We start from the raw sequence: 27,417 nt of genomic DNA on the forward strand, positions 1-27,417 counted from the left end.
AATTGGGGGGGGGGGGTGCCAAATCACTGTTGGAATTAACATCTCAATGGATTAAACAGCAGATTAAATAAAGCTGAAAAGAATTAGTGATTGAAAGATAGTTATGAACAAACTGCCAGGATGCGCAAAAACATACAAGAAAAAGGAAACTATAAAAGCTATTAAGAGTTACGGAGTTCGGAATAAAAATAGCAAATATCTAATCAGAGACTCAGAAAAAATACAGAATACAGGCAATATAATGGCTGACAATTTTCCAAAGTGATAAACGTCATGAATCCACAGAAAGAGTAAGTACAATATTAAAAAATAATAATAAAAAAAAAAAAAACAACCAGGGGCCGGCCCGGCAGTTGAGTGGTTAAGTCGCACACTCTGCTTCAGTGGCCCAGGGTTTCGCTGGTTCGAATCCTGGGCACAGACATGGCACCGCTCATCAGGCCATGCTGAGGCGGCATCCCACATGCCACAACTAGAAGGACCCACAACTAAAAATACACAACTATGTACTGGGGGACTTTGGGGAGAAAAAGGAAAAATAAAATCATTAAAAAAAAAGACACACATACATAAAAAGGAATTTACTTCTAGACACACTGTACTACAAATGAAGATCACTAAGACAAAAATGTAAAAGCAGTAAAAAAGAGGACATCACCTATTGAGAAAGGAATAAGTAAATGAATGACGTGCTACAGCCAGCTAATATAGGCTCAAAGAGCCAACAGTTAAATTTTCAGGAATTTGATGAGCCAGTTTTTAAACAAGGCTGTTATTAAAAGTTAAATTATATAAATGTACAAGTAGAAAAATATTAAAAACAGAGGTAATAGATAAAATTCATAATTTCCTAATTATTTTACTGCATATTATTATAATCTGTGCTCTTGAGGTAATTCTTTATGTCTCTTAATCAGGATGGTAGAAATAGTTCATAATTGTGTGCTTTGCACATCTCTTCCCAACTCCACAATAACTGACATTACACGTTGACAGTATTTATATCACAGAAAGAAGCAAACACTAAAAATCAGGAATTTTCCCCCAGAGAAGTAGTTGCTAAAAATCTACCAGCATAACCCTGAATTAGACTACCAGATTTCACAAAAACAAAAAAACATATTTTCAAAGCATTGAAAGCAAATGCCAAGCTAGAATTGTATAACCAGCTAAACTACTTTTCAATAGTCAAAACTTTTACAGTAGAACAAAAATTGAGAGAGTCTACTAATAGGTGACTTTCACTAAAAGACTTCCACAGGATTTACTCCAGGAAGAAGGGAAATAAACTCAATAAGAAATTACGGAAATGCAATTAAGCTAAAAGTCAAAAACACATTTTTTTAGTTAAAAAAAAACACATCTGGAATTGTAAACACATACTTCTAATCAATCATGGGTAAAAGAAAAAATTAAATGGGAAATTTCAAGTTCATCATACTGAAGAAAGAAAATACTACATACTAATATTTTCGGAATGTAGTTGAAACATTACTTGGAGGAAAAATTTTAGCCCTTACTCCTTATATTTGAAAAAAAAAAAAGCCTGACAATTAAAGAATTTTGGAAAACAATATCATAACAAACTCAAGCAAAAGGAAGAGTAAAGATTTTTTAAAAAACTAATAAAAAATTCAAGAAAACCCAATGAAAAGGACTTTGAAAGAACTAATGTAATTCACAATCCTCTGTAAAAAATTGATTAAGACAAAGGAGAAAAAGCACAAAGAAACAATAGAAGGAAAAAGAGAAATACACCTATAAGCACAGCACCAATTAAACAGAAAAGAATGTTGTAAATAATTTTTTTGCCAACATATTTGAAAGTAAATTCTTAGGCAAACATGACTTACTAAAACTGACCCAGAAAGAAATAAAAATCAAGAATAATCCTTTATTAAAGTCAAGTAAGTAGTTTAAAATCTTCCTACAAAGAAAATATCAGGCCCAAAAGCTTTTACAAGCAAATTCTAAGATAAAATCATTTCAATCTCACAGAAACTCTCCCAAAAGATGGGAAAGAGAAAACATTTCTCACTTTATGTGGTGAATATTATCAAGGTAACAAAACTTGTCAAGAAGAGTAAGAAAAAGAAACACAAAAATCAATTTAACTCAAGAATATGAATGCAAAATGTTTGAATAAAATATTAGCACAATTAATTCAATTGTCAGGGTGGGAGGGAACCCTAACAGAGCAAGATCCACTTGGTTTTATCCCAAGAATTCAAGAGTAGTTTGGCATGACATAAAAGCTTGCCAAGCACACATTAACAGCTTAAAGAAGAACCAAACCATCTGTTCATCTCAAGAGATGCTGAAAAATTGTCTGATAAAATCAAAATCCACGTACGATTTTTAAAAAAACAACAACAAAACTCTTAACAAAACAGGATTAGCAGAAAAATTCCTTAACTTGACAAAAGGTAACTACTAAAATCCCATGCAACAACATTCTAAACGGTAAGTTATTAGAACTATTCCCTTTAAAATCAGAAACATTTATACTTAATATTTTACTAGTGGTCCTACCAACACAGGACCACAAAAGGCAAGGAAAAAAAGGATAGGAAATTTGAAAATAAGAAAAGATATATATCATCATTCACGTATGGTATGACTGTTCACATAGAAAAACAAAAGGACCTATACTGAAAAATAACAAGAATTAATAAGTTTAGTAAGATAGTTACAGTAGTCCCCCCTTATCCACAGGGCATACGGTCCAAGACCCCTAGTGGATATTGCAGATAGTATCAAACCCTATATATGCTATGTTTTTTCCTATACATACATACCTATGATAAAGTTTAATTTATAAATTAGGCACAGTAAGAGATTAACAATAATAACTAACAAAATAGAACAATTATAACAAGATACTGTAATAAAAGTTACCATAAATCTTGGCAACCTCAGCATACCATTTTTTTCTTTCCCTATTAAGTCAAGAACTTTCACCTTTTCACTCAAAGGAAGCATGTTATGGCTTCTCTTTGGCATAGCCGAATTGCCAGCATCACTCTCTTGTGCTTCGGGGCCATTATTAAGTAAAATAAGAGTTACTTGAACACAAGTGCTGTGACACCTAGACAGCTCATCTGATAACCAAGGCAGCTAGTAAGTGACTAATGGGCGGGTAGGATATACAGCGTGGATACAGTGGACAAAAGGATGATTCACATCCGAGATGGGATGGAGCGGACAGCTTGAGATTCCATCACGCTCCTCAGAATGGCATGCAATTTGAAACTTACCAATTGTTTATTTCTGGAATTTTCTATTTAAGATTTTGGGACTGCATTTGATCACAGGTAAGTAAAATCACAGACAGTAAAACCATGGATAAAGGGGGACTACTGTAGAGCAATATCAATATGCAAAGGTAAGCTGCACATTACACATCAGCAACAAACAGGAAACATTTAACATTCTATTTGGAGCAGCAAAAATACACACATAAAGTACCTAGGAATAAACAAAACATAAAACTAGCTATATCTTCGTAAAAAACATCTTAACACTTTAACAACTTTAAAGAAAGCCTAAATAACCTGATAGACTAGGTTCATGGATAAGAACATCCATCATCCACAGATTCAATGTAATCTCAATCCAAATCCTAACAGAGTTTTGCAAATAATTTAAACTGATTTTAAAAATTTATATGAAGAAAAAAGAATGATGTAATAAAATTTGTCACACCATACAGCAAACCTCATTACAAAACTATAGCAATTACAACATTGCTGCAGAGATCAGCAAATTGACCACCGGAACAAAAATGAACCACATCCCCCTGGTAGATTCACAAATACATGAAAACCTGAGGTCTGACAGTGTAGACACCGTAGATCACTGGGCAAAGCATGGACAACTCAATAAAATGCGCTGGGACTGATTTTCTATATAGGAAAAAATTTAAATTACACTCTTACCTCATACCATACATAAAATCAATTCCAGATGTTTGAAAATATTTAAATGTTAGACAAAACTTCTCAAACATGTTGTAAAAAAAAAAAAAATACAAGAGATTAACCTTGGGATATAGAAGAACATATTAAGCAGGACACAAAAAGAACCAACCAAAAAAAATCCGACCGCATTAAAATTAAGAATTTCTGTCTATCAAAAGATACCGTAAAGTAAGTAAAAAAAAAAAAAGCCACTAACTGGGCAAACGAGGAAAAGATGCCTATGGTAAATATAACCAACAATGGATTCATACTGCCAAAATATAAAAAGACTCATGTAAATAAATAGAAAAATAAGCAGAAGACACGAAGAAACATTTCGTGGAAAAAGAAACATAAATGGCCACTGAAATGTATGCTCAGCCTCATTACTAATCACTGAAATGCAAAACAAGATAACGATAAGACAGGATTTTATGCCTCCTAAATGGGCATAGATGAACCAGTCTGACTAGGAAAGAGAGCAGTGGGATCTCTTTACACATTGCTAATATAGGACCCTAAACTGTTACAACTACTATATAAACAATAAAAAGGTAAATATGTGAATGCCCTACGACTCAGCAACTCCATTTGTAGGCGTATATATATATGTATATATAGGGTATATTTATATATACCCTAAAGCAGTATTTCTCTAAATGTGGCCAGAAGACCAGCAACATCAGTATTACCTGTACATTCATTAGAAATTCATATTTTTAAGCCCAATCTCAGACCTACCGAATAAGAATCTGTGCAGTGGGGCCCAGGAATCCTCATGTTTACTAACCCTCCCAGTGAATCTCACGTGCCGTGGGTTTGAGAACCGCCAACTCAGAGCAGTACGATTCAAACAGAACCTGTGAGTGAGACTGAAAAGCAACATGGTGGATTGTATCTCTGTTTTTAAGTCAATCAGTACAAAATGAAAATAGATTGAGTCCCATGTAGTAAATGTAAGCACTGATTTGCCAAACTTTGTCTCATTTGTCTACTTATATTTATATAGTGGGTCCTTTGTCATTATGGAAAACATATTTCTTACTATGGGTCACAATCATAAAAGTTTGAAATCCACTGCCCTGGAGAAACTCGCACATGCGAATCAGAGACATGCCCAAGAAGGCTCATAACTGCACTGTTCACAGTAGAAAAAACAAAACAAAATAAAGAGAGAGTAGTTTAGATACCTAGATAACAAGAGAATGGATATACAAGTCATGCTATATGGACTATTATACAGCACTGAAATCAATAACATACAATAACAAGGACAAATCTTACACACTGCAGAGTAAATAAAGCAAGTCACAGAAAATTACACACAGTACTATACCATTTTCATAAAGACCACAAATAAGCAAAGCTGAAAAACAGAAGAATATATACATTTGTAGTAAAACCACTCTTAAAAGCTCAGGGAAATTCAGGAGAGTAGCTGCATCTGGGAGAGGCAGAAGGATGGACTGGAAAGGTGGGTATAGCTAGTCTGAATAGCACTAATTACGTTCTAATTCTCATTCTTTAATGGAATGGTGTTTGTTCCATAATTTACATTTAAATACATATAATCCTCATATATATCAATTATAACATAACATTTTTATTTTAAGAAAAACTCAAAATTCCTGAAATCAGAACCTTATAGTCTGATAAGAGAAATTCACATTCAGATTCAATGGACATGTATTTATTAGCTGTTTTGACAAAAGCATACACATCATCTCATTTAATCCTTTAGGAATCCTGTGAGGTAGGTACTTGGCAAAGACTAGGCAACCAAATATGTGTTGAGTGAATAAAGGCTTGAATAATTTTGTAATACAAAAAGAAGAAGAGTTTGATTATATGCTATGTATTGTAGATCTACCCACAAGAGTTAAGTGAAATAACATAGATTATTAATGCAGTTAATAGAAAGGCACTATGTTCTATTCTTAGTGTTTCTACCTTCTAAAAGTATGAGAAGAATCGCTTTTTTTCTCTGAAAGCATCTCTGGTCAAGGGTATAGAAATTAATGAACAAGAGGGTAGAGTTAAGTAATATAACTTTTGTACATCACTGGGATTTCAGCTTTGCCCTTGGAAGCAGGGTTGGCCATATGTGTGGCTCCAGCACTCTTCAGGGTGGGGAAAAGCTGAGCTGTGGTAACACAAGAAAAAAAATTACCAGGGCTAAAAAAAAAAAAATCTGTGCACATTTAGTCTATGCACTCTAATAAGGACTAGAGTTTAAAAAGTGCAAAGTCAAAACCTTTTTTTTCATTGAATACATTTTAATGTAAATAAACACACTTGGGGAAATGGCCGCCTGAGAAAATTATTTCCAGGCTTCAAGAAGAATTATTTCCTTTCACAGGGCTCCTACAAATGTATGCTTTTTCTCTTGTTTTGTAAGTTTGGTTCACTGTTGTGTGTCCCCAGAGTGTGGAATAATGACCAAATCCTAATAGGTGCATAATAAGTATTTGTCTTTGAACGAATTTATGCCCTTATTGAGCATTTACTATATAGCAGACACTCACAGATGCCAGATAAAATGTCATAGTCCCCTACACACACACACACAGCTAACATAAGTGATTAAATCAAAACAAAATGTGCCCTTCCTCTTCCTGAACTATTTAGTCCAAAAGCAGTTAGGTGGGGCCAAGCAAAGCAGGGGAGGAGAGGGCAGTAATGCGAGGAGGGGCAGCCACACAGTGGCTCAGATCCACTGAAAAGGGACTGTTTCTTGAAGAAATGGCTGAATCTAGGGCTAGGACAAGGAAAGTACAAAATGAGTGTGGAGTATCTTGTAGCAAAAAGTCAGGAAGTATGCAAAGACTGGTCAAAGCATGTCAAAAAGACACAGAAACCAGATTGAAAGAGTTCCCACTGGCCAAATCAGGACAATTTAAGCGTGAAATAAATAACGATAGTAATGGATTATAACCCACTGAAAAAAATATATCCATAAATCCATGATGATATAATAAACACAAGAATAAACAAGTTTGAGGAGAAATGGGATGTTTACATTTTCTCAAAGTACTTCCCAATAAAATACTCAATTACAAAGAGAAAAAAGTAATTTACAGTGGAGAAGCCTGGTAGACACCATCTGAACCAAGTGATGGAGTAACATCACAGTAGTAATGGTATGGGACAATGGAAATCACGATCACGTGATAGGGTGCAATGAGAGGAGCCCAGCATCACTTCCATAATATTCCTGCCAGAGATGCAGAACCCGAATCTAGTCATGAGGAAATACAGAAATCCAAATTGAGGGCCATCTACTAAATAACTGGCCTGAAATCGTGAAAAATTTCAAGTTCATGAAAGTCAAGGAAAGACCAAGAAACTATTCTCAGTTAAAGGAAACTAAAGAGACATGACAACAAAATGCTACAAATGATTCTAGACCGGATCCTTTGGCCATAAAAATAAAGGATATTAGTGGAACAATCTGCAAAATTTTAATGGGATCTGAGGAGTAGAGGTTGGTAATGTACCAATGCTAACTCCTGACTTTGATGGTTGTATCAGCCATAGAAGAGAATGTTCTTGTTTGCAGGAAATAAACACTAAGGTATTCAAGGATGATGGAGCATCATGTTGACAACTCATTCTCAAATGGTTCAGGAAAGAAAAGCTCTTGGTACTATACTTGCAATTTTTAAGTTTGAGATTATTTTTGAAAAATTGTAAACTAAATAAATAATAGTATTTGGGAAAGCCCCATGTCTCAGTCTATGCACAGGGCACTAAGGGACGCTGGGAAGGGCATCAAAATCAGAAGATGTCCAAGAAGCATCCTCATTCTCTTCACTTCGCTCCACTTGGCTCTACCTCCAAGAAGCCACCTAAATTGCACTATATTCTTCGAAGAGGAATCTAAATACCATCCCAAAAGGAACCAGGGCTTCCTTAGACAAATTAGATTTGTCAACTAAATGAAGGCTTTCCTAACCTAAGGAAAGGCAGTGGTTTGCTTTCAAAAAGGCCAAAAGAGGTTGCATTCTTATACCACACGCAAACACAAAGAAAACACACATGGTCTCAAAGTCCTCACATCTCCTCTCAACTAAAACCAGTTGTTTCTGTTGACGACAAAGACAATAAACTTGTAATATAAATTCAAAGATGAATTTGGAAACAACCTATCTATGGCTTATTTGGGAAAATTTGCTCTACTTCTTAGGATTTCTTGTGGAAACAAGACAACTTTATATACATTCACTCTGTCCATCAAATGATTTACACAAAAGAGCAGCTTTCCAAAAGAGAAATCATTGTTTTCTTTGCCATCCTTGGTCTTCAGAAGCCCTCAGAGCCTGCTTAGGGGGAGATGGAGGGTGACGTTCAATAATAAAGTTTCTGGCACCCCACTATAAGAAGCGCCTTAAAGTACTGCGTTCTCTCCTAAAAGTACACCAAGACAGCCTGGACTGATGGCTAGAAATTTCTCTTTGCTTTCTTTTCTTTCTTTCATTCTCTTTTAAAGAAAATGAGCTGGGTTATTTCAGTCCTCTGAGATAATGAGAACATATTATCCCCTGAAAACTGACCAAGGGTTAGAGTTCGATAGAAAAAACCAATCCAGTCTTCATTCATTGTATACCCAGCATCTGGCATTAAACTTGGCTGATAGGAGGTACTCAAATATTGTAAGAGTACTTACACTTCCTCTAGATAAGGGAAGCACTAAGCTAAAAAGCAAAAACAAAACAGAAAAAAGAAAGAAAAAGTTTCCAGGAAGGAAATTTTTATTTTAGTTTTATTAAACACTTAGAGCTCCTGGGACAGGAAGTGGGAGGAATACAGATTGGTACCTGAAGACAAGAAAAGACAAGGCAAGACTTAAGAAGGTCCTCTCAAACTTGATTTTCAGAAGCAAGAGAAATCAGTTTATTCAGGGAATTTCAATCTACGAAGCAAGAAACAAAAGGTAAAAATCTTCTACCAGAAGTCTGCCAGGACTTGAAAAGCGTCTTGGATTTCCGGAGCCTGTCCTACCTGTCCTAAATTCAAATACTCTGAACCATTTTTAGCTCATGTATCCTGATGTCACAGAGTGTGTGTGTGTGTGTGTGTGAGAGAGAGAGAGACAGAGAGAGAGAGAGACAGACGGAGACAGACAGAGAGAGACAGAGAGAGAGAGAGGATGACAAGAAGTCAAAACAGCTTCCCCAAAGAATAGGGGGCAAGTCAGGCAGAGTACACTGATTCTAATAAAGTGCATTACCATCTGACTTTCCAAACTTGAGGGGAAAATCTCTTAATGTCTAAGCACTGAAAGAATCACCACTACCCCATGACTCATTTGCATCTCTGTTTTCAAAAACCTGGTAGATTACAAAGTTATTTGTTGACTTTATTATAGTCTTTTTCATATGCTGGTTAATGCCAGGGAAAACCACTTCTAAAGTCATGCATACCCTTGCTGTTCAGTTGAAAAAAATAAATGACTCCAAAAATTATGCCTGCCTCTAATTTACGGAAGTAACCAATCCCCCACAGATAGGTTGATGCTGGCTTAAGAAAGTTTGGGTGGTTGGGGAGCAGATTCCTAATTATCATTTTCTCCATGCAAATTGGATTTTCAGACGCAACAGAAATACAGAGAACTTCAGTCTACAAAGCAAGAAACAAAAAGATAAAGTCTGCTGCCCGCAACAAGTGAGCTGCTCCCCTCTGGGAACTTTTCCAGCTTGTCTTCAGGAAGGGGATTCATACAAGATTGCTCTAGTGGCCCTACAACAACAAAGAGAAGTGGCTCGGGGGATTTGTTTTATTTTTAATTCTTTGTCTCTTTTAATTGCATTTTCAAAAGAAAACTAACATTACTCTATGTTACTATAGAAAGAATATGCAAAAGCCTGACTCAGCTCTCCCTTGCTTGACCAACCATTTCAGTATTCGACGCCTTAGTTTACTCATCTGCACAATGGGGAGCTTGACCATGTATCAGAGAATCCTTTTAGCTATAAAATGGTATGTATATATGTATGTTTTCCTCATTTTACAAGTGAGGAAAGAGACCAGTAGAGATTAGCAATTTGTCCCGAGATACACAGCTGGTAGTGCCAATGCCGGCATCTGAAAAACAGGTGGTTTCATAACAGACTCTGTGCTTTCAACTACTGTGCTGTTCTCCTCCCCAAAGGAAATCAGGATAGGCGTTGAGAAAATCGAGCAGTGAAAAAGCTACTATGCATCTCAACTATTCATATAAGGTTTTACTATTACCTTCAAGGCTGATTAATCACGTAGAGCATTTCTCTCTGTGCCTGTGAGACACTGACACCCTGTGCTGCTCTGGAGTGCAGAGGTACCTACATCTTTAACCTCAACGCATTTTCATTTTAGAAAGGTAAATCAGAGTAAAGATAAAATTGTAACTTTTCTTTTTAATTAGAAAAAAGAACTGAAGTCAAAATTGGGAGCACGTACACAAACCACAAAAGTCCCTTCAGGAGAAGAATAAAAAAGAAGCAAGAACAAAATTCAGATAACATGATCCCTGGGGAGAGTGAAGATGGAGAGGGAAGGAAGCTCAAGAAACTTGACCCTGGGAGAGGGGCGTGATGGACAAAAGAAATGAATCCCTTCTTTATCAAAAGTAGGAACAGAAATCTAGGAAGAAAAAATACAGAAGGGATGTCAGGGAAATAAGACGCAACAAGAAGTTCCAGCCCTAGCCCTGGGACCTAAATGAAAAGTCAAAGCATATAAAGTGCATCTTAATTATCAACGATGACCGTTATTAATTAAGACCTAGAATTATCCCTGATCTGGAGTTCGCTGGTGTTGTCTTTACTAAAGCATTCAGAGCTCAAAATTATCAGAAAGAAAAATTCCACTTTATTGAATCTTTTTTTTTTTTATTCTTCTACCCAAAGCCCCCCAGGACGTAGTTGTAGATTCTAGTTGTAGGTCCCTCTGGTTGTGCTGTGTGGGACGCCGCCTCAGCATAGCCTGATGAGCGCTGCCATGTCCGCATGCAGGATCCGAACCAGCAAAACTCTGGACCACCAAAGCGGAGCGTGTGAACTTAACCGCTAGGCCACAGGGCTGGCCCCTATTGAAACTTTACTTTAAAAAAAAAAAAACAATAGATCACAACTGATTGTGTGAAACTCCCAACAGCAAATGCTACATTATTCACCTGGTCTTCCAGTTTTCGTGGCTATGTTCTTCCAAAGGGTTAGGCTGGTCTCATAGTAACTCACATTTGAAACCCCTGGTTTAGCACAGTGGTCTCATCAAAAGTCCTCTTGCTCCCTGTGCTTAAACCAGACCCTTATAGACATCTACGGATGCTGGATGATAGTGTCATAAGCTAAAAACACAAAACAGAGTGGCAGAACAAGAGGCCAGGCTAAACCTTTGACAGGACACCGCTATTCAAAACTGGAGTACTCTGAGAACAAATTTTCAAGAAGGTTTTCCTCATTATTTCCCCAGATCACTCCTGTCCAGACTATCTCAGATGAGACAGTTTTGTTGTAACATCAAAATCACTTTTCTGTCTGAACCTATAAATAGTGCCACCACTGTAAATGGTTGTCCAGATGGTGCCCTGCACAAGGATGCTTGGTCAATGAGACAAGCACAAGCTGAAATCCAGCTATGCTACACTAGCCAAGCTGTGTTCCTTGGGCTAGGGCTGCGTGGGGTAGGGAAAGGTGGAGGCACTTATTTCTAATTTGCCAAAAGACACATGGACACCATATGGGTTAGACTTCTGTCTACATAACCCGCCCAGATTCATCTCTTGAGTCATCAAGAGTTCATGTGAAGACTGAAATTTGTGAGGTTAACCAGATTTTTATTATATTTCAGTTTTACTCTAACTGTAGTTGGATGGACCAGTTTGTTTTATGGATAGGGCATCCTTATTTTACTCAATCTTTCCATTAATGTAGTCTTTTTATATTCAACCACTTCACACTACCCACAGGCCCCTAATCTACCTTATAAGGGGAGGGAAGGTGGAAATGACATTTATAAAGATGTGACAAAATATACACCCATAATAATCTATATTAAAATATAAATTTTTCCACAAGACAGATCTAATACGACCCAAAAAACCTACACCGACATACTTCTGGATTCCCAGAACCATTAAGAAACAACCTCAAATTAGTGAAAAATAGTTCTTTTGTTCCTAACATTATGAATAGTCTTTAGGCCTTAAGCCAGTAAATCTAATTTTGAGAAGCTGAGAGCTATAAGGAGAAAATAATAACAACAACAACGCAGAACACAGTACTAGTAACCTCTTAACAACCAATCAAAATTTTTACATCAGTCCTCTGAAGCGTCAGGACATGTTTTTGAAGAACAAAAATAAAGTAAGCCAGAGGCCAGCCCCATGGTGTAGTGGTTAAGTCCGGTGCGCTCTGCTTCGGCGGCCCAGATTTGCATCCCAGGCATGGACCCACACCATTTGTCAAGCCATGCTGTGGTGGTGAACCACATATAAAGTAGAGGAAGGTTGGCAACAGATGTTAGCTCAGAATCTTCCTCACCAAAAAAAAAATTAAAATTAAAAAAATAAAGTCACGTGGTTTGCAACTTATGCAATTTATGTTTAATATATTAAGTGCATATTACAAACATTCCATGGACTCTCATCTACACAAAAAATAAAATATAAATTATGGACAGTGGTTACAGTCACTGGAAGGACTACAATTGTTTATTTTCTTCTTTTTGCTTTTCTAGATAGTCTACATTTTTCTAAAATTAGCACATATTTATTTTAAAATCAGGTAAAAAATTAGATTCCTTCTTGAGGCTGAAACATATTCTCGTAGAACACCATTATTATGCCACTGTCCTGGGATAGAAATCTCTTTTCTAGGCAACAAAAACCATGGTTTAAACCAAAGCATAATAAGAACCTATAGAAAAAAGAGATCATTTCGGCAAACAAAACAATTATTTGCTGACTGCTTAACTATGCACCATGTTTTGTTTAATAACTTCAAGTGGGAAGAAGAGGATATTATGCTTATTGTAGATTTACACCAACACAAAGCCCAAGGCAAATTAGCAACAGATCCAAGAAGTGAATTTGTGCCTTCGGATTTCAAATCCAACATTCTATCACACCATGGCTGTGTCCCTTGTGGTAATGAAGGTTATTATATTAAACCAACTACCATTTATCTTCACTCCTCAAAAATGAAACACAAATATCTATTTCATGAGTTTCAGACATTTATTTTTTAAACTGCAACCTTCAGATGATCTCTGTCAAGTTTTCTTATAACTTTGGAACAAGAAAAATTCAGAAAATAAAATGTTAATCATAGTTGCCCTTCCCCTCCCCCACCCCCGACCCAAAAAATGGTTTATACTTAATATTATAGAGTATGAGCCCAAAAAATATCCAATGGGGACAATCAAAATAGACAGCTGCTCTCTTTTATCATCCTGGAAGTAAGAGAACAGACTCAGATATATTAGATAAACTTTGTATGCAGCCATGAAACAAGCGCATAATGAACTACCTGAGCCAAGAAGGGAGAGAGAAATTGAACCAAGTTTTCAAGTGGAACACTTTTGTATTTAAAAAGAGAAAGTAGTGCTCATTTTTTAATTTGCAATTCTCCAAGATTCCCTTCTTTGAATTTTTTTCCTTTTCTACTCATTTCTTATTGTCTTTGTTTTCTGTGCATTGGGGGTAGGAGCTAGGGGTAGGGGTACATGATGGTTCTCTTTCAGCTTTCCCAGAATTTTCTCTCAAGACAAACTTAGGGTGCCTAGGTATAGTCAGCAACACTGCCACTCCTGGGAGGTCTGCCGAAGGGAACGTGGCACACCACCCAATACCGACAGCCCAAACACTGGCCAAACTCTGCCTATACACACTCTAGGAACATCTACCTGTTTCATTTCCTTTTCATTTCTCCTTTGCTCAATTTATGCAGTAACAGTATTTAAGCTTTGGACTGAGGGAAAAGTGTGCCCTATTCTTTCCCTCCCTAGTGAGAAGGTAACTAGGCAATGGGAAGGAAGGAGCAAAGGAAGAAGGATTGTTTTCTATCACAGATATTTTTGGGTGCATATTTTCTAAAGTCTGTAACTGTCCTGCAATCAACGTATGTGACTTGCAGAAGACATTAAACCATAAAACGACTAAATATGCTGAGCGATATGAATAACTTTCTACTATGGTGACCATGCTTTCCCTAAAAATTTATGAGATCGCCGTTACACTTGGAATTGAGGCTCACAACTTTGACGTCCTATTTATCATTTATTTGTGTGTTCCACTTTCATGATTTAATTTTCCAGGCTTAGGGGAAGGAGGAACCAAAGATACAGAAAGGAAAAATATCAAATATGACAAAAAATTAACCTCAAGTCTGAGAAACCACCAAATAAACGAGGCAGGCTGCTTGACATTTAGTTAAATAACTCACCTTTTATCAGTGCCAGTGAGAAACAGCAGCATCCTTTTATCTTTTGAGACAGGCGATTACAGGATGATATGTGTCAGAAACTAACAAAAAGGCACACTTGTCCCAAAACAAATATCCAAAAATGCAATGAAGCCGTCCAGTAACGGCCACTAAAATAATCTGCTATGTATTCTTTTCTTTGAGTCATTTTAAAAATAAGCAGCCAGCTATCCATCTCTGGGCACTACTGAGATGAGTTTGCCACAAAAGCCACTTATATTTTTAGAAGCCAAAGTCTTGACAAATCAGTTCCTAAGAACATAATTTGTTACCCACTGAAGAAGCCTGAAAACACAGACCTTGGTTAAAGAGGCTTCCGTATCTTTTTGTAACCTTTCCAAATGTAAGTATGTGGGAAGAGCAACCCATAAATTTAAGTTGAAACTGAAACACTTAGAATATTTCCAATTTAAAATACATTAAAATGTGGTCTTTGAAAGGAAATGAAAACGGCTTTTCAACATATGAAAAGATGCTCATCATCACTCATAAGAGAAACGTGAATTAAAAATGAGATATTTTTCACTCAGATGGGGAGAAAAGTTTAATAAATTATCACGCAGAGAAACAGGCACTCACACCTTGTTGAGGCAAGCAGAGAGTAGTATAACGTCTTCACGGGCCATTTGTAAACGTCTATCAAAATTTAAATTCCACTTTGCCTTGGAGCCACGATTTTACTCCTAGGAATTTATCCCACAAATATACTCACCCATGTACACAAAGAACTACGTAAAAGGTTATTCACTACAGCATTGTTGGTGGCCCTGCAGACTCACTGTACGTCACTTTGTACTGTGTATCTACCTACTCAAAAGAAAATTAAAATTTGAGAGGAAGAGAATGTGATTGGTATTGCTTAGAAATTAGAGGTGTTCTGAACTCTCTTACAAAACGAAATACTAAGCCATCCTACACAAGATTCATTCCAGAACCCTGCAATAAAATACTATGTTCAGATGGCTCACCACACCTTCATTAATGCAATTCCTTATCCTAAGATCCCTTTGGCCGTTTCATAACCAAAACCCCTGTCTGGGGGTCCACAGTGGACCTAAATTCCACTTCACAATAAGCAGTGTTTCAGAAAGATTCCAATTTATTACTTGCAAAACATATCATATATAAATGTAACTGTCACTCTGAGAAACAGGACTGCATTATGCTGCAGGCTTAACACAGACTGAAAGCATGTTCCCCATGTCTTCTCCAGCAAACCTTGCCAAATGGGCGTCTGAAATGTCCTATTGAAACAGGTGGTGTCTGAACAGAATTGGATTTCTGCCTATAGAAACCCTAGTTCTAACAACTGCTGTGGTTAGTTTTAATTTTCAGTCCTCAAAATTAACTGCTTGCCAGTGATTCAGAAATAGACTGAACAACATGTTTAGACTTTGCCTTGTTTAATTGAGGAAAGAAAGAAAGGAAGAAAAAAACCTACCAACACTCTACCACCATCCCATAAAGAACACAGAACCAAACAGACCACTTGATTTGCAGGCCAAAAGTAAGGGAGCAGCTGTAATATAAACTCAGTTCTCCAAAGACACTGGCCCCCTTTAGTGCTTTCTTCATAGACCTACAAGGATGCAAATATCTTGCTGAATAGACCAATTAGGAAATCTTCTAAGGGCTTTGAGAAGCATTTAATTGTTAGAAATTTAGAAGTAAGAACAATGGTAAGAACTGATCACTTTTCTAATGAAAACATACATCTTAAAAAATGATATTCTAAACAGACCTTTGTTTCACTTTATACAAACAAAATACAAACAGCCTCCCCAAATCCCCCCTGGTATGGAGTTGTATATCTTAGTTGCAGGTCCATTCTAGTTGTGGCATATGGGATGCCACCTCAACCTGGCCTGACGAGCAGTGCCATGTCTGCGCCCAGGATCCGAACCAGCGAAAGCCTGGGCTGCCGCAGTGGAGCGCGTGAACTTAACCACTTGGCCATTGGTCCAGCCCAAAGATGAGATTTTTACTTAAATCTGCCTGATTTCAAACCTTTTCTAACTGTATCACACACCCTCCCAACAGGAAACCCAGACAGAGAAATTAGTAGGATGATGAGTTTTAGTTCTATGACACATGATATCTTTTATTTTGCCAACACCCAAAAGAAAAACCCATCCTCTTTCAATCAAACGTAACGGATGTCAAACCCTTCTGCAGTTTTTCAGTATGACTGAATGCCAGCTACTAAGAAGTGATCAAGTAAATGGAGAGAAAACATCTATTGTGATCATACACCCTTTAAAAAAAAAATCCTGACATCCTGAAGGGCATACTTGAAAATCACTCAGAAAAGATTCATCAGTTCATTTTTTCAAAACAACTAGAAATATCTCAGTGGAATTGAGAGGTGCTTCTCAACGGGGTACATTTGGTCCTTCTGTTTAAAATTCAAGGACAGATAAATTATCTCAAGTCCTGCCCTTAAAAGTGTATTGCTCACTGTCCTCTACCCCTCCTACCAATGAAAGAAGAAAATAAGATCTCAAAATAAAGGCAATCTCCTCCCAGAAGCTCTCAGGTTGTTCACTTCCTGACCCTACCTTCTGTCTTTGTCTTACTGAAGGCCTGCCAGAGGCTGGGTCCTAAACCAAATCTACAATGTCCCTAGCAAGGTCCAAAGAGGTCTCTCATTTAGAGGAAATGACATTCCGGGTCTTGAAAGTAGAATCATTCTGTATTTCAATACTCCTAGAAAATAATGCTTAAATTCAAATGTGTCCTTCCCTCAAAAGTTTTTCTTTTTTCTTTTAAAGCAAGGATATCCTTAATATTTGGGAGCTATGCAACAGAAGAACCCAGGGTACATTTCTTCCAAGGGGGAAGAACCCCAAAATTTCTTTGAGATTATTTAGAAAAGAGCTGCAACATTAAAAAAAGAAATCTAGTGAAAAGAAGAGAACATTATTGACCAAAAAGTTGTCACGTAGCTATAGGTTTATAGATTATGAAGGAGAAAAAAAATCTGCAATTTTTCAAGATTCTTCTGGCAAAAAGTTATTTGGAATCATTTTCTTCTAAGAGCTAAAAAGCATTTTTCTAAGATGCTGCCAGCTCTAAAAACAACCTTTCTGATCTCTTGAAAAGCCAAGTTCAACTTTTAATAGTGCTATGTACTTTTGGTTTAAAAGGAAAAAGTGAAAGAGAAGGAATCATAGCCAAAACAGTGAGTTTACTCCACACATTCCTCAAGCTGTGCAGAATGATTTCACACGGCACATATGAAGGAGGGATTGATTTTTTCCTTGAAAGGCAGAACATACACATCTACGTTGCACATGTAATATTTAGGTATAAGGAATACAGCATCTGCTCTCTCTCCCCAAAACCCAGTAAAAAAAAAGGTTTATCTGAAGATACACAGTCATGAACACAAGATTTCTAACAGACCCCAAAACAAAGGCAACAAATCAAAAATAAACAAGTGGAACTACATCAACCTAAAAAGCTTCTGCATAGCAAAGGAAACTAGCAACAAAATGGAAAGGCAACCTATAAAATGGGAGAAAATGTTTGTAAATCATATATTTGATAAGGGGTTAATATCTAAAATATACAAAGAATTCATACAACTCAATAGCAAAAGAAGCCTAACAACATGATTAAACATGGGCAGAGGATCTGAATCGAGATTTTTCAGAGAAGACATATAAATGGCTAACAGGTACATGAAAAGATACTCAACATCTCTAATCACCAGGGAAATGCATATCAAAATCACAACGAGCTATCAGCTCACACCTGTTAGAATGGCTAGTATCAAAAGGACAAGAGATGATAAGTGTTGGTGAGGATGTGAAGAAAAGGGAACCCCGGTGCACTGTTGGTAGGATTGTACATTGGTGCAGCCACTATGGAAGTTCCTCAAAAAATTAAAAATAGAACTACCATATGATCCAGTAATCCCACTTCTGGGTATATATCCAAAGGAAATGAAAATAGAATATCAAAGAGATATCCATACTCCCATGTTTATTGCAGCAGTGTTCATAAGAGCCAAGATATGGAAACAATCTAAGTGTCCATCAAGAGATGAATGGATAAAGATGTGAGATATATACATATAATGGAATATTTTTCAGCCATGAGAAAGAAGGACATCCTGCTATTTGCAACAACATGGATGGACCTTCAGGGAATTTTACTAAGTGAAATGAATCAGACAGAGAAAGACAAATACTGTATAGTATCACTTATATGTGGAATCTAAAAAAGCTGAATTCATATAAACAGAGACTAGAAAGGTAGTTACCAGGGGCTGGGGGAGGAAAGGGGAGATGTTGGCCAAAAGATACAAACTTGCAGTTAAAAGATGATATTAATACAACATGTTGCTTATAGTTAATAATACTGAATTATATACTTGAAAGTTGCTAAGAAAAGAAAGAAAGAAAGAAAATAAATCATAAATGTTCTCACCACATAAAGAAATGGTTATTATGTGACAGGATGCAGGTGTTAGCTAGAGCTACGGCGGTAATTATTTTGCAATTCAGAAGTGTATCAAATCAACACATTGTACACCTTAAACTTATTTAGTGTTATATATCAATTATATCTCAATAAAGCTGAAAAGAAAGATTTCTAATAAATCAAAATAGCTTATAAATTAGTAACACCATAATATGCTACATTAATACTAAGACCATGATAAATGTTTTAATGTCAGGTAAAAATAACACAAGGCAACCAAAAATCTAGGTAAGACAAAAAATGTTTATTAGTCTATAGACACTCACATTTCCATAAAAGACTACTTCAATCTTCTGATGTGAAATGGACAGAATCTATGTGATTACTACTTTTTCAAATGAATTTTTAAATTTTAATTTTGCTAAAAAATTCACTGGAATCAGTCCCTTCAAGAATTTATGTCAAATAATTGGTGTGCTTAAATATTTCACATTTCAATTTATCATTTTAGAGTTGTCACAATCTAAATTTAACCGGAAAAAAACCTACAGGCTTCAAACAGCACTTAAAGAAACACAAAGGAAGAAAGTTAGAAGTCAAGGAGGATAATTCTGAGATAAAGGCTGAGTGGAGCAAAAGAGAGAAATCTACCAGAGACCTTATCAGGATGCAGTGGGGCACTCTGTTGCATTATCACTGACCTGTAACCCCTTCTCCAGCTCACAAGCAACCCTCGAGTACTCTGGGATTAAGTGGTTGTTTTAAAAAGTTCTTGTGTCATATTTACTTTTTCCTACGACCCTTATCAGAAGCCTGATGTACTCAAGTTCCATAATTCACATGCTCCAATTACCTACCTAACTACATACCCAAGAGGAATAACCAGAAGTGTAAAACACCACCCTCATAAAAAGAAAAATAATGAGAATTAGGATTTAAAATGGACCAGTTCATTTTTAAGGGCATAGCCATAGGTAAATAGTATCAACACTGTGCTTTTGATAACTATAAAATTAATAAAACGGGGTTATTTTCTAAATCATTTCCTTAATAAATATAGAATAAATCCTTAACTTTGTAATGAGTTGTATTACCAAAGCCCATTTCTTCAGGATGATGCATTTCTCCATAAAATACTATAAGTGGTTGGGGCTGGCCCCGTGGCCGAGCGGTTAAGTTCATGCGCTCTGCTGCAGGCCGCCCAATGTTTCGTTGGTTCGAATCCTGGGCGCGGACATGACACTGCTCATCAAACCACGCTGAGGCAGCGTCCCACATGCCACAACTACAAGGACCCACAACAAAGAATATACAACTATGTACCGGGGGGCTTTGGGGAGAAAAAGGAAAAAATAAAATCTTTAAAAAAATATATATATACTATAAGTGGTGGTTCATTTCCAAAGCTAGCCCTCCAATATCTATTTAACCCACAATCTACTGACATATAGGATGGTGCAGAATGAAATGTGTGAAAAGTACTTGCAATGCTTCAAATGCATATTCGTTGTTCAGCTGAAAGGATGGGAGCCTGGCAAAATAGGACTGCAAAAAATGGACTCAGGGGTTCCACATAACCCAAAACGTTCACACAATTACATATATCAGTGATTTTCTTATGAAAGGGTCCATAGCTTTCTTCAGGTTCTCTAAGTGGTTGTCCACAACCCCGTAAAGGGAAAAATTTTCTGTGCTATAAAAAACCCATCTCTTTTCCGACAAAGCCCTCAGGTTAAGTTTATCAGTGAATTAAAGCATCTTGAGAAGTTATGATCTACACATGCTTATGTAGAATGATAAGTTCCTGGATGCAAAACTATCAAAAACCTTCCAGAAAAACTAAGTGAAGGAAATTCTAGAATAAAGAACACATTTCGACATTTTAAGGGGTCTGAACTGCCCACATAAGATGACACAGGAAGTTCATCTGAAGTACAGACTGATGACCCCAATGGCACTCATGAAAAAGTAGATTTTGACCAGTCAATAGCGTTTGACTGGTACCTCTGACTTAGCTGCAAGCAAACATTCCCTATGTTTATGTACGCAAGAAACTACTTAAAAATCTTCCCCCTTCCTAGCCAAGTCACACCTTTGTTATCATTATCCTAAAAAGGAAAGTCCATCTTTTACCTACATACAATTCAAACCAATAAAAATGGGTATTTAAATGACCCAAACATGTACTATGAATAAGTACACATTTTCTATTAAGTTTGGACAATAACTCCTTTTTATATAATTTTTAATGTGACTTTCAGCTGTACCCAAAAGTTTCCATAAACTGATATAACAAAGTTCAGACATTATCCTTTTCTTAATTGAGGAAAGTTTTACTTTCTTTGGCTCTTTGTTGAAATAAATTTGAGCTGCATAGACTATAAGGCTATTCTAATAACAACGTAATTTCAGACTTATGTCTACTTAGAATACTATTGTCTGCTTATCTCTTCATCTGAAACCATGAGTCCACAGCTAAGTCATTAAAGGACTTCATCTCTTTTACCTCTCTCAAAACATTATTGTACTTCTTAACCTACTAGCATCCAGTTTTTTCTGGGAAGGCTTTTCACAGGACAGTGCCACTTACCCCTCCTGCCTTCAGCAACTTTCTTCTAAACTCCTCTGTGGGGTTGTTGAAAGTTAGCTTCTCACAGCGGAGGTGATTCACTGGGGGATGGCCTTCAAGATGCAGGAATAAGTCATAATCAAAGCGGACTTTCTTAGGTTCTTCCTGGAGGTTAAAAAAAATTAGGAAAGAAAAGGTAGAGTTAGGAAAAATAGAAATTTAGAAAGCACAGGTTTGCTTTTCATAAAACAAAAAAGACCCAGACATGTAACAGCTGTAACGTCAAAAGCACAACAGAAAAAATTACCATGGAATTATCTACAAAGCAAAATGGAAATATCTGATAAATTAGTTTCTTGTGCTAGAGAAAAACTAACAGAATAAACTCATCATCTTCCCTGCAACCTCTCAAGGGTTATGACACCACCAACACAGTCGCCTTCAAAGCCTAAGAGAGTCCTGAAGCCACTGCTTCCCTCTCCCACTCTACACCACTATGCCCATCATCAAGAGCTTCCATTTTCTCCCCAAATATTCCTTGAACAAGCCCTCTAACCCATACTGTCATGCTCTTACTCCTTCCCCAAACTACTATAAACTCCCTTCTCTAGCAGATCTTCCTACTTCAAGATCAATTATCTTCAATTCCTCCTTCATTCCTGCCTCAAATAATCTCCATGAAACAAAAATCTAGCCTTTTTCACTGCTTGATTAAAATTTCAACTGCTTCCAATTGCCCTTAGGTTAAAAATCTAAGCTCACTTGAATGCCATATAAGGGCTTTCATAATCTGGCCCTTGGCTTCACATCCCAACATACCTCTTCTCTCTAGCTGGCAGTCTGGCAACACATTGGTGTCGGTTGTGCCGGTATCTGCCTCATTCCAGGTTAAGCATGGGTTTCATCCTCGCTTTACATTACCACCTTCACTGCCGACCCCCATCCCTCCACCTTCTGCTTTACCTAGATAACTCCTACTCATCCTTCTCCATGCAGGTTTCACTTTGGGGAAGCTCTGCTTGAACTCCATTCCAGCTCCCCATTGCCTCTCCTCTCCTCTGTACGCATCCCTCTCTTATCCATAACACATTTTAGAATAATTGTCTTATTATCTCCCTTTACCCTGTTAGATCATATCTTCTTGAAAGTAGGTACAATGGTTGAATCATCATTCTTCCCTCAACAATTAGTTTGGTGCCTGCACACAGCAGAAAGGCAATAAATAACTGTGAAATGAATAAAAGAATGGCATTTTCCTGAACTAAGAGAACAAAACAGCATCATATCCAAGAGAACACAATAATTAGAATTTCATGATACCCAAGTTCTACTCTCAAGCCATTACTGTAGTTGGCTAAACATTTAAACCTCTCTACAGACTGATTCTTAAGCATCTAAAGTCAAATGGAGACTGAGGATAATAACAATTACATGTACTTCAACATTCATCTCATTTAATTCTCACAGCTCTCCTTTGGGTCAGCTAGGAAATGAAGGCATTTAGAATTTGTTAAATTACTTTATATAAAAAACTCCTTGTGTATTACAGATATTAACCATCTCTGTGAAATACTACAATTTTTTTCCTTTGTCACTAACTTTGCTATTTTGTCTGTTTTTTAATAACAGCTGTTTTTTTAATAATAGCTTTATTGACAAATAATTCACAGACCATAAAATTCACTCTTTTAAAGTAAACAATTTAGTGGTTTTTATATATTCACAGTTATGAAACCATCACCACCATCTAATTTCAGAACATCTTCACCAGTCCAGAAAAAAACCTCAAACCCATTAGTAGTCATTCCTAATCCTCATGGACCCCATAACCCCTGGTACCACTACTCTATTTCTGTTTCTATGGAGTTGCCTACTCTGAGCATTTCATATAAATACATGAATATACATAAAATACACACACAATATATGGTCTTTTGTGACTGGCTTTTTTCACTCGGCATGATGTTTTTCAGTGTTCATCCATGTTGTAATATGTGTCACTACTGAGTTGCTTTTCATGGCTGAATAATATTCCTTTGTACGGGTATACCACTTTTTGTTTATCTATTTATGGTGAATAGACATGTGGGTTGTTTCCACTTTTTGGACTACTGTGAATAATGCTGCTATGAACATTCATGTACAAGTTTTTATGTGGACATACATTTTCATTTCTCTTGGGTATATACCTGGGAGTGGAATTTCTCGGTCATATGGTAACTGTATTTAACATTTTTAGGAACTGCCTTACTGTTTCCAGAATGGCTGCACCATTTTAAAATCCCACCAGCAATGCATGAGGTGTTTATGGTGTCTTAATACATACAATTTTTAAATTTTACATAGTCAAGTAAAGCAATGTTTTTCTTTAAAAAAAAAGAATTTGTTATATTACTAACATGTGATGAAACAAAGTGATTTGAACCAAGTTTTTGACTCAAAAGTCTTAGCACTTGAAACTGTCAGAATGTAGGCACTATCTACCACAAATTCATGGTTTCCACCCCCTTATCCAAATTTCCCAAATCACAGTCTCCACTCATTTGTTCTCCTCTCTCTCACATCTTTACTTCTATCAATCTGACATGATACTTGCTCCTTCCCTCTTTTATCAGGATGCCCTTCTCTCCTGGTTTTCCTCATACTTGATGGCATTCCTTCTGTCTTCTTCACAGTTTTCTCTTTTTTCTTCATTGATCCTTAAGTGTCCTTTATCTTTTTGCAAAGTTCCCCAGGGAGATGACACCCATTGACAGGGAGTCAGTTCCACCTACATGACAGTGACTCCCCTCTCTATCTCCAGCCCAGCTCTCACTTGACTGCCACGGGCATGTGTTCTACAGTCTACCCACCTCACCACTAGGTCGACCTGCAGCAACATCAAATTCCTGCATTATCTTAAACTGAAGTTATCTTTATCTTTCCTTTCTCCTATACTCTATATCTTGGCAAAGAGAAATCCAAATTGCTTGCCAAGATTAAAATACACAAAAATCATCCCCAACTCTTCCTTTTCCCTCACTCATCACCATCAAATTGTCTGCAAGTTCTACTTTACATTCTTCCTTAAGAACACTCAAATCTGTCCCCTTTGCTCTAGTCAACATAAGCGTTGCCTATCTTAGACCGCCATCCTCCTCACCTAGCGGCCTCCCTGTTTTTGACCATATCCCACAATGACAAGAGAGTGATCTTTCTAACCCAGAAATCAGATCACATCTTTTCATTGATATAAAAGACTTATCATTTTCTACAGGATGAAAGCTCATTTGTTTGGAATAATCATCAAAGTCTTTTAACACCTTTCCTGCATTTCCTTGCTTCTCTTACTACACCCCGTCCTTCCACAATTCTGACGCACTTGCAGTTCCCCAGGACTTCACATTATCTCATTCATTTTGCCTTTCACATATAGTGCTCCCCATGCCCAAAATGTCTTTCCTCCCAACATACTTTCCTCCCATGCCTGTTTAATGCAAACTCATTATTCAAAACCCAGCTAAAGCATGAAATTCTCTGGAAATCTCCTAATCCACTCTGAATTAGACATCCCTCTTATAGCATCCCTTTATTAATGTAATTATCACATTGAACTATGATCATTTTTTACTTACCTTCCTTTCCTCTAAACTGTAAAACAGTCAATATGACGTTATAATTAACTAAAAACACAAGAAGGGCTGTTTCCTGCCTTATACAGGCACACCTGGGAGATGCTACAGGTTCAGTTCCAGACCAAAGCAACAAAGTGAATATCGCAATAAAGCAAGTCACATAAATTTTTTTAGTTTCCCAGTGCATAGAAAGTTATGTTTACACTATACTGTAGTCTATTAAGGGCGCAATAGCATTAAGTCTAAAAAATGTACGTACTTCAATTAAAAATACTTTATTGCTAAAAAAAATTGCTATCTTCTGAACCTTCAGTAAGTCGTAATCTTTTTGCTGGTGGAGGGTCTTGCCTTAATGTTGATGGCTGCTGACTGATCAGCGTGGTAGTTGCTGAAGGGTGGGGTGGCAATTTCTTAAAATAAGACAATGAAGTCTGCTGCATCGATTGACTCTTCCTTTCACAAACAATTTCTCTGTAGTATGTGATGCTGTTTGATAACATTTTACCCACAGTAGAACCTCTTTCAAAATCGAAGTCACTCCTCTCGAACCCTGCCGCTAGCGGCTTTATCAACTAAGTTTATGTAATACTCTAAATCCTGTGTTGTCATTTCTTTGCGCTTCACAGCATCTTCATCAGGAGTAGATTCCATCTCAAGAAACCATTCTCTTTGCTCATCCATAGGAAGCAACTCCTCATCTATTAAAGCTTTATCGTGAGATTGCCGCAACTCAGTCACATCTTCAGGCTCCACTTTTAATTCTAGTTCTCTTGCTTGTTCCACCACCTTTGCAGTTACTTCCTCCCCTGAAATCTTGAACTCCTCAAAGTCATCCATGAGGGTTGGAATCAACTTCTTCCAAACTCCTATTAATGTAGATAATTTTGAACTCTTCCCGTGAATCATGGAAAATCTTAATGGTATTTAGAATGGTTTTCAATTTTTTGAAAACTTTCCAGGTTTTCAGTTGACTTCGCCCAGATCCATCAGAGGAATGGCCAACTATGGCAGCTTAAGCCTTACAAAACGTATTTCTTAAGTAATAAGACTTGAAAGTCAAAATTACTCCTTGATCCATGGGCATGAAAACAACATTAATCTTGTTGTACAGCTCCCTCAGAGCTCTTGAGTGACCAGGTACATTGTCAACGAGCAGCAATATTTTGACAGGAATCTTTTTTTCCTGAGCAGTATGTCTCAACAGTGGGCTTAAAATATTTAGCAAACCACATTGCAAAGAGATGTGCCTTCATCCAGGCTTTGGTGTTCCATTTATAGAGCACAGGCAGAGTGGATTTAGCATAATTCTTAAGGGCCCTGGGATTTTTGGAATGGTGAATGAGCATTGGCTTCAACTTAAAGTCACCAGTTGCATTAGCCCCTAACAAGAGAGTTGGCCTGTCCTTTGAAGATTTGAAGTCGGGTAGTGACTTCTCGCTTCTAGCTATGAAAGTCCTTCTTCCAATATAAGATTGTTTCATCTACATTGAAACTCTGTTGTTTAGTGCAGTCACCTTCATCAATTATCTTAGCTAGATCTTCTGGATAATTTGCTGCAACTTCCACATCAACACTTGCTGCTTCACCTTGCACTTTTATGTTATGGAGATGGCTTCTGTCCTTAAAACTCATGAACCAGCCTCTGTTGGCTCAAACTTTTCCTCTGCAGCTTCCTCAGCTCTCTCAGCCTTCATAGAATTGAAGAGAGTTAGGGCGTGGCTCTGGAGCAGGCTTTGGCTTAAGGGAATATTGTGGGTGGTTTGATCTTCTATCTAGACCACTAAAACTTACCCATATCAGTAATAAGACTGTTTCATTTTCTTATCATTTGTGTGTTCACTGGAGTAGCACTTTTAATGTCCTTCAAGAAGTTTTCCTTTGCATTCACAACTTGGCTAACTGTTTGGTGCAAGAGGCCTACCTTTTGGCCTATCTTGGCTTTCAACATGCCTTCCTCACTAAGCTTAACCATTTCTAGCTTTTCTCTCTTTAAAGTGAGAGACATGCAATTCTTCCTTTCACTTGAAGACTCAGAGGCCAGTGTAGGGTTATTAAGTGGCCTAATTTCACTATTGTTGTGTCTCAGAGACCAGGGAGGCCAGAAGAGATGGAAAGAAGAGAGAAATAGCCAGAGAGGGAGAAACAGCCAGTCAGTGGAACAGTCAGAACATATACAACATTTATCGATTAAGTTTGCTATCTTATATGAACATGGTTCTTGAGCCCCAAAACAATTACAATGGTAACATCAAAGATCACTGATCACAGACCACCATGACAAATATAATAATAAAGTTTGAAATACTGCGCAAGTTACCAAAAGGTGACACAGACACATGAAGTGAGAAATACTGTTGAAGAAATGGTACCAACAGACTTGCTTA

General features: G+C 37.0%; 1 protein-coding gene across 3 annotated transcripts in view; it reads right to left on the reverse strand.

Moving 5' to 3' along the window:
- The window catches only part of MLLT3 (MLLT3 super elongation complex subunit), a 251,680-nt gene that overhangs the window by 77,897 nt on the left and 146,366 nt on the right, over positions 1–27,417 (reverse strand). For all 3 annotated transcript variants that reach the window (XM_044756700.2, XM_014845382.3, XM_070495455.1), the window contains exon 4: positions 21,441–21,584. In XM_044756700.2, coding sequence (XP_044612635.1) covers positions 21,441–21,584 — 144 coding nt within the window. The remainder of the gene's footprint in view (positions 1–21,440; positions 21,585–27,417) is intronic.

This window comes from Equus asinus, chromosome 23 (genome assembly GCF_041296235.1).
Source record: "Equus asinus isolate D_3611 breed Donkey chromosome 23, EquAss-T2T_v2, whole genome shotgun sequence".
NCBI lineage: Eukaryota > Metazoa > Chordata > Mammalia > Perissodactyla > Equidae > Equus > Equus asinus.